Here is an 8,939-nt window from a genome sequence, read left to right as displayed (position 1 = left end):
TAAAGTCCAAAGTTTTTCATATTCAAATTCTACGTTTCCCCTTTGGGGGGACTCCGTCCTTTTCTTTACAAACCAAAGCGTGAGTGAGTGAGTGTGTGTGAGTGAGTCAGTGAGTGAGTGAGTCATTGAGTGAGTAAGTGAGTTTTACGCCACTTTCAGCAATATTTCAGCAATATTCCAGCAATATCATGTCTCAGGGAAAAAATAATGTGTGCTTCCAATATCTGTCCCTTGAAAAAATAGTGCAGGAAGTCATGATTTGATGGGTTTTTTATCTCCACAGTACGTCAGTGAAAGCCTGATTTAAAATGAAGATATGACCGGAGGCAGCGGTGTGGAATACATACAATTACCTGGTGAAGGACAAAAGCCATGGGGAAACTATAGAAAAACTAGAAAAGGACTTAGGGACGGGATGCCATATTAGGGTAGGTTGGGAACTGGTACCACCCATTTGTCTTTATAGGCCTTACCATGACAGCAGTATTCATAAAAATACCATTACCCATGGGCAAACATGACGAAATGTTGCATCAGATGCCACTCACTAAATACAGCCCAGATCGTATGTATAACATGATATGTAACAAATTATACATAAAAAGACAAGAAAAGAACCAAACTCGTAAACATTATTATTAAATGAATAAGCTTCATCTAAGTTCTGCAAACATTGCAAAATGTCAAAGCTGACTAATATTCATATCTTAGTCTTCAATTTGTAAAAAGCTATGATGTAAATTGCATTTTGACTTATCTGTGAAGAACATTGTCTCTTTAAAAGCAATTATGCAAGCACATAGATCAGCAACAAATATTACAAAACATAAAGAAAAGACTACAAAAACCATAAATAAATATAAATACCATTAACAATCTTCATGCATGATACTTTTTTTATGATTGTTTTTTAACTTATGATTTCATTAATCATCAATCATCATTCTCAATTATGCCATTCAATCAGCACATAAGAGTGTGAGTGAGTTGAGTTTAACGCAACTTTTAACAGTATTCCAGTTATATCACAGCATCGCAGCTTACTGTGGGAGGAAAGCCCGAAGTGATGCAGGTCTCAGACGTTAACCACTTTGGTGAAACCCACAAGCACGGGTATGGTGCTGACAAACCTAGAAACATAATCGGGGCGAACCGGGATTCGAACACACAATCATAGGTTTCTGGAGTGTCCAAGGGACGCAACTCTGCACAGCAAATCGCGGCGCCTTAGACGACTGGGCCACCCGTGCCCCTCTGCACACAAGAACTTTTATGCCTTTAATGATCAAACATTTAACATTCTTATAATTAAAAAAATCATTTGGTAATAACTATCTATGAAATAATATCCTTTCTTCCCCACTTTATACAGGTTATATCAGATACCAAGAGAATGTCCAATTTGAGCATTCAAATGTTTTAAAATAAAAAAAACCTTGATTACATAACACTATAGCATACATTTGAAACCGGCTACTCTATCTTGGCTAATTATGAGGATTATGCACCAAGACTTACAAAATGATGTAATTTTTGCTTGACTGGTCTCAGTTTTTGACATGATTCTTTGACATGGTACCAGTAGTACACACATACACACACTGTCAAACTGTTTATGCACTAGGACTTTGAGATCTGAACTTCCAGAAGAGGATGAGAGTGACGATAGTATTGGTGAAAAAACCCAAATAACCAAACGATGAAAAGCCAACATTTTCCAACATGTAACCTCCAATCGTTGGTGACACACTCCGCACTAGAGAGTTCACAGCCATGTTGAGTCCTAACATAGCACCAGTGTCCGCGTCCGCGACAGTTCTTGTTAGAGAGCTGCTGATGATGACGTTCTGTGTCGTTAGTCCTACAACCAAGGGGAGACAAACCAGACACAACTCACTTACATTTGTCACAAAGGAGAGTAGTAGGTAGGCCCATACTAGGATGAAGGTTGACCACTTTAGAATGTTATTTTCACTGAATTTCTTGGTTATAACTCCGAGTCCAATCCCTTGCACGATCATCGTGGTGATTCCAATGTAGGACATAAGATAGCCATTTTGGTCAGGCGCCAGTTTGAATGTATTCAGAGCAACAACTTGAAACATACTTTGAAACACTCCTATAGGAACACCTGATGCTAGACGCACAAGAAGTAAAAACATGGCTCCTGGGCCCATGATTAACTGCAAGATTTTCTCGACATTAAAGATGCTCTTTCCAGAAGTGTCGGTCTGTACCTCTGCCTTCTTGGTGTGTCTGGGTACAAACATCAGAACAAGTGCAACACTTAGCATAGATCCGGCACTAGCAATAAATGCTGCGAACTGCTCTCCCAGAGTTTTTGTCAGGATTCCTCCAATAAGTGGACCAATGACCATTCCAACTCCATAAGACATGCCCAACTTCCCGAGGGCATCGGCTCTCTGACTTGCATCTCCGATATCTGTCACAATCATCTGACCACCTTGCATCGCATGCATGAAGAGGGATGGAAGTCTTGATATAAACAAAATAGGAACGCTTGTTGACATACCAAGTATGAAATATGAAAGGGTTGCTGAAAGGAAAGCCAGGGTCATTGCTGCTCGGCCACCAAACAAATCACCAAACCTACCAAACAACGGTCCTCCTGCTAACTGGACGATTGCAAAAGTTGTCTGAAGGTATCCAAACATTACAGGATCTACTCCAAGTTTCTTCGACAGATAGGGCAGGGTTCCATTCTGGATCCAAAAACATGTGGCGTACAGAAATATATTCAGATGAGTAACAGCAATTACTTTATTGATCCTCCAACCCCTTATCCTGATAACCTGGCTTTCGTCCATTTCTGTTTTCTGCTCCTCGACTTCTGTCATTGTCTCTCTGGGAAGGTTTCCTCGAAAATTTATATCAGTAAAATCGTGCTTGGTTGAGCCCTCGGCTGGCTTAGTTGGGGCAGCGTTCCTCTGCATTGTTGATGTCGGTTATTGGGTTATCAGTCAAGTGAAGCAAACTTAGATGATGGCAGCCACATGCGACCAGTATGCTGTGCTGACTACCAGTGACTAAGGTCTTTTTGGTACACATGTTACAAAACGATAGACGAGATAAGCATGTGACGTGTCGCACGGACAAAGTACCACGTGATTATAATCCAAAGTCCGGTTACCGGTGTTTTATCTACGTTATTATATCAAAAGTGTGTCAAAAGACATGTCAAGGTCTTTTTGTCATAACATTCCTATTTCTTGCATTAGTGTACTTGTTATATCTTCCTGATCTGGGACGCCTCAAGCACCTGCTAGAATAGAGTTAACGCCCTTAGTTGCCATGTAGACTAGGTTCCTGTCTGCAGGATGCCGCGCAAAGTATAAGCGGTGCCAGTTTCGCTGTAAGCATCTTCCGGTGAGGAATCAAACAAAACGTCTTCACATGTCTTTGTGACATGTGTGAAATGTCGGCGGACGACAGTGTCAAACGTTCTCTTAGATTCATGTATGTTATTTGTTAATGTCTTGATTCGGACCAAATGCACATGACATGCATAAACACGAACGAGTAATGAGTTTGTTGTTCGATACGGAAGGGTGATTGCAATGGCTTCACGGCCGACGCCGGCTCAGATTGTGCAACTTTACTCATTTCTGGTGCAATAAATGTTCTACCGCGTTTAGTTTGTGCATGTAATGTCTTAAACAAAAAGTTTTTTTTATAATTTGTAGTGTGACATAAAATTATTATCATAAAGAATTTGTGTTTTTTCTTGTCTTCCCCGTTCACAATTTCATTCAAATAATCGGGTGTCATACAATATTATTAAAGTCTATAGAATCTTTACACGATTTAATTTGCTTTAAATAGATCTAATTTCAACCTCATTTTGATAGTTTTTTCAACATGGTTTTTAAAAAAATGAAATTGAAATTGAATTTATTATTATTTTTAGCTGCCTTTACTAAATAGATCAAGATTTCTTGTTGATATTTTATGTTATTTCTATTCATATATTTCAGACAAGGACAAAGTGAATGATCAGAAGTCCTCGTCAGATCAATTTCATAATCAGAGCCATTCAGAGCAACCTCCATCATAGAATACACCCATGTCAGTTCGCCTCGTTTTGTGTGCAGGCATCAGTTGGCAATTTTACATTCCCAAGCAATAAGCACTCTCTTATCCACCTAAACTGTTACAATTTATTTTCAAATCAATATAGATTCTTTTGTACTGACTTCATAATGTCAGAAAATAGATATATTGTTGGTTATGCAAAACTTGGTACATCAAGTTGTAAGAAATGCAAACAGAAAATTGAAAAGGGAGGGTTAAGAATTGGAAAGGTTGTTTCCAACCCGTTTAGTGACGAAGGGGGTGACATGAAACAGTGGCACCATCCTGCCTGCATCTTCGAGACGTTTGTCCGGGCCAGAGCAACAACGAAGAAGATAGAGGATCCTGACGATGTGGAGGGATTTGATGATCTGCAGCAGGAGGACAAGGATGCCATTCAGAAACTCATTGATGGTAGGTCATGATGCAAATCACACTGTACATTCTTCAAGATGTAGTGGGTGGCCCAGTCTAAAGCACAACAATTTGCTGTGCAGAGTTGCATTCTTTCGGCACTCCAGAAACCAATGATTGTAGGTTCGAATCCCGCTTCCCAGCATTATGTTTCTAGCTTTGTCAGCACCATACCCATGCTCGTGGGTTTCACCAAAGTGTTAGTGAATGTCAGAGACCTACGCTACTTCCTACACACCGTGATATAAGTGGAATACTGTTCAAAACAGTGTTAAACTCACTCACTCATTCGAGATATACTACTAGTTTGCGCATGGTTGACTAATTCATGCAACATGTGCAAGGCACTGCACTTAGCTGTGCAGAGTTGCGTCCCTTATGTGTGCCATTATACCATGATTGTGTTCGAAATCCCAGAACAGCCTTCATTATGATGAGTGTTTTGTCAATAGCATTTCCATGTTCATAACTTTCACCACTGAGGTAAGCCACTACGACCTGCTTTCCTTGCCACATGAAGCTGACGTGCCATGTAATGACTAAAGTACTTCCTGTTCAAGGTAGTGTAAAAACTAAACTCACTGGGAGGTTTTTAAGTTTCAAATGATGGTGGGCTTGGGAAGTAGATTCAGTGATTATGATGATAGGTTGGACAATCTTTGCTTTATCAGGCCTCAAAGTTTAAATTTTTACCAAGTAGCCATATGGCTACAAGTATTTTTTTCCAGGTAGCCAGTGGTAAAATTAAGAAGTGAAGCCAATATTGTAGGTAGCCAAAAGCATTTGAAATTATCTTTTATCAAATAACTATTATCTGTAAAAGTCATAGCACTAGTCTTGGAATTGTATATTATTGGAAATTGTATTAGTGGAGTTTTGTGATTTGTGACTCGAACAATGATGCAATTTATGTTACTAGATTATATAGGTATATCCTTGCTTATCCAATAAACTATCAACTTGAAATAAAATACAAATTACATTAATATTTATGTATTTCGGCTCATTGTTGACTTAGAGGAATTATTTGCGAGTACAGTTAGCATGGTTAGTAGCAGACATGTGTATTTTTGTGTCTACATATGTGTTGCAATAGAATTTGTCCGACACCGGCTATTTTTCAAGGTAGTTATTTGGCTACCTCTGAATTTTAGACAGTAGACAAATTGAAATTTAAGTTGCAATTTTAGGCCTGTTTATCATGTTTTTGGCAATAAACTGTTGAAGTAAAAACACCTTATTGGGGACCATTTGATATTCTTTCAGAGAAAAATATAGTTATATCTTGACGCTTTCTAAAAATATCTGTTCTATGAAAAGATCCCATTAATTTATAATAGGCGCTAGAAGGATGTCTAACTTAGTGTGCGTTGAGGATATTACATGTCACCCAGACAAAAACAAATTACTTCAACAAAACATGAGTTTGTCCAGGTCACATAGTATATTTATACTGGCTTCACAAAAAAATTGCCGAGAGATGAATGTTTATGTGAATCCCAAGTGTGCCCCTAGCTTTGTTGATAGCATGTCCTCTACTCCAGTGGTGTAGATTGTTGCTGACAATAACGTTCACTGGATTGTCTGGTCCAGACTTGATTTTTTGCAGGCTGCCGTCATATTCATGTATAGCTGGAATATTGCTGAATGAGGCGTTAAACAACGGAGCATAAAGGACTATGAAATCTATGTAATCTAAATAACAAGTTACATATTTGAAATATTTCACAAGCAGAGTGACACATGGGGTAATTACCTCATCATAATCCTGTACAATTGCATCTTCCCAAGGCAAACTTGCCAAACTTGGCTGGAATTCCTGGACTCGATCATAGCGCAACCAGTGACTATTACCAGTTATGTCCCTTCTAAGCCTCTCCTATGGACCAGTCAGATTCCACCTCTCGTATCACTAGCATTTGCTTCAAAGAAAATGGCGGTGCCAAGTCAGGACGTTCTGCTCGATAATCAAAATCTGCATTGTGATAAAACGGGTCTTACATCGCAAAATGCATCAAATCACATGAGCACCTTGATTAAAAACATGAAAAGATTTTGAAAATATCTGTTGACAACGAGTTGGCAGTGCACATGCTTTGCAAATCCTGCAATTGACCGAAATCTGCATGACAGTTTACGAACCGGATTTTGATTTCGATGCACGATTTTGATTGGGCTATGCATAGACTTGTTAGTCCAGCCAAAATGTAACTCCATAACACCAGCCTAGTTCAGCAAGGGTGGAAACTATACTTTTATAGTCAGTTAACTCTCTTGCCTCGGGTAGATGGTACAATTGAAAACAAGTGGGAACTTTCTATTTCAGACTTCTTGGCCAAGTCGAGTGCGAAGGGTAAAGGCAAGACCCCCAAAAAGGCTGCTGCCCAAAGCAAGCTTCCCTTCTCCCCACCGAAGGTGAAAAAGGAGGAGGGAGACAGTTTTGATGCAGGTGAGAGTCACATCAATGTCGCTTTATCTAGACCTCCCCAGATTCTGATTTTCAGCCCCAAGTCTGCAACCGTGTTAATCCTGGATTAATCGCTGCATGGTATTAAGATCAATCAAGCTTTTGGTTTACAGACTTGCTCATCAAAATTACATGGACAGGAAGCAGAAACGTTAATGAAAATATCACGGCTGATATGTGAGGCTTGACCATTAAACAAGGAGATAATCATGATAATAGTCGTCTGACATTTGTCTAAATATTGTATGTTTAACTTATAAGAGTTATCCAAATAAACTAACGCCTAGTTACATTTCAGTGGTAGAAACTAACAGTTTTTGTCCACTAGTCCTTATGATGTTAACATATAGCAAAACCCTTAATAATGGCAAATGTCTACAAGTCCTTATGATACCTTCACCATTGGTCAGTTTGCAAGGACTATAGGACTAGTGCCAATTTCTAACGCTGTGTTTCCATGGTTACAGGTCCTTCTACAAACTTGGATGCTAATGGCCTCGTGCCACCCAAGTTCGCGGATGCTGATACAGAGAGGGACAACTCATTCCGACAGTTCCGCCGCCTCTGTGCAGATATTGCTGAGGAAAACAGCTACACTGGCAAGACGGCTCTTGTGTCAAACTACCTAAGGAAGGGCAACAGTGGGAGTAAGTTGATGTGGACTAAATACCAGCGATAGAAACTACAATAAACTTTGTTTGTAACGATCACGCTTATAACAAACTGGGGGGGGGGGGGGGGGGCACGGCTGGCCCAGTCGTCTAAGACGCAGCGATTCGCTGTGCAGAGTTGCGTCCCTTGGGCAAGCCAGAAACCCATGATTGTGGGTTCGAATCCCGGTTTGCCCCGATTATGTTTCTAGGTTTGTCAGCACCATACCCGTGCTCATGGGTTTCACCGAAGTAGTAAGCGTCTGAGACCTGCATCACTTCTGGCTTTCCTGCCACATTAAGCTGACACGCCGTCATATAACTGGAATACTGTTGAGAGCGGTGTTAAACCCCAACTCACTCACACTATAACGAACTGGGGATACGACAAACTGTTTTTTGGTCCCGTCTGTATGCTGTATATGTGCTTATAGTGAACTACGGTTATAACAAACTAAATTTAGTGGTGCCTTTGAGTTTGTTATAACTGTAGTTTACTGTAACAATTTAGTCCACTTGTCCTTATAATGGTAACACATAGCAAACCCCTTAAAAATGGCTAATTTCTACTAGTCCTTATGACACCTTAACTATTGGGCAGTGTGGCATGGACGACAGGACTAGTCCTAATTTTTAACACTGCTCATTGTACAGGTGCACAGAAGGCCCAGTAAAGGGTGGCGCTGCATTTCACTGTGCAGACTTACTTCCCTTATGCAGGCCAGAAACCTATGATTGTGGGTTCTTAACACGGCTATGTTCATAACTAGGTTTGTCGGCACCATTCCCTTGCATGTGGATTTCACAAAAGTGGTTAATGTGTAAGACCTGCTTCACTTACGACTTTCCTCCCACATTAGCTAACAATGTTACTCCAAACTCACTTACTCCTGATAAAACTGCCTCCCTAGTCTAGAGGTAGAGCGTCCGCCTGGAGAGCGGAAGGTCCGGGGTTCGATCCCCGGCCGCGTCATACCAAAAGACGTTAAAAGATGGTACTTGTTGTTACCCTGTCTGGCGCTCGGCATTAAGGGGCTAAAACAAGGACTGGTCGGCTCGGAGTCAGTATACTGTGTCTGAGTGGGGTATTCATGTTAAACTGCGGCATGGTATCTCAGTGGGCTAGCACTATAAATTGGCATCAGTCCGGACTAGTACAAGCAGCCACACACACATACACGTGCATGCACGTCGCTATATAAGTGCAGTAATCTTGGATGCGACATTAAACCCAATTTCACCTCACCTACTCCTGATAATAAATGTTGTCTTCGCTATGATATGGCTGTGATATTGCCTGTGTCCAGTCAGTGTTA

At 40.4% G+C, this 8,939-nt stretch overlaps 1 protein-coding gene and 1 pseudogene across 1 annotated transcript in view; one reads left to right on the top strand and one right to left on the bottom strand.

The window, feature by feature from the left end:
* Positions 1-248: 248 nt before the first annotated feature.
* On the bottom strand, positions 249-3,306 carry LOC139471505 (solute carrier family 22 member 18 pseudogene; annotated as a pseudogene).
* Positions 3,307-3,382: 76 nt separating this feature from the next.
* The window catches only part of LOC139471506 (DNA ligase 3-like), a 31,425-nt gene continuing 25,868 nt past the window's right edge, over positions 3,383-8,939 (top strand). Inside the window, exons 1-4 of the mRNA XM_071253863.1 lie at positions 3,383-3,477; positions 3,996-4,506; positions 6,833-6,955; positions 7,441-7,620. Of these exons, the coding sequence (XP_071109964.1) occupies positions 4,011-4,506; positions 6,833-6,955; positions 7,441-7,620 (799 nt within the window). The 5' untranslated portion in view covers positions 3,383-3,477; positions 3,996-4,010. The remainder of the gene's footprint in view (positions 3,478-3,995; positions 4,507-6,832; positions 6,956-7,440; positions 7,621-8,939) is intronic.

This window comes from Haliotis cracherodii, unplaced genomic scaffold, assembly GCF_022045235.1.
Source record: "Haliotis cracherodii isolate W230 unplaced genomic scaffold, xgHalCrac1.p SCAF_22, whole genome shotgun sequence".
In the NCBI taxonomy this organism is placed as follows: domain Eukaryota; kingdom Metazoa; phylum Mollusca; class Gastropoda; order Lepetellida; family Haliotidae; genus Haliotis; species Haliotis cracherodii.
This window is presented reverse-complemented; position numbering and strand designations above follow the sequence as displayed.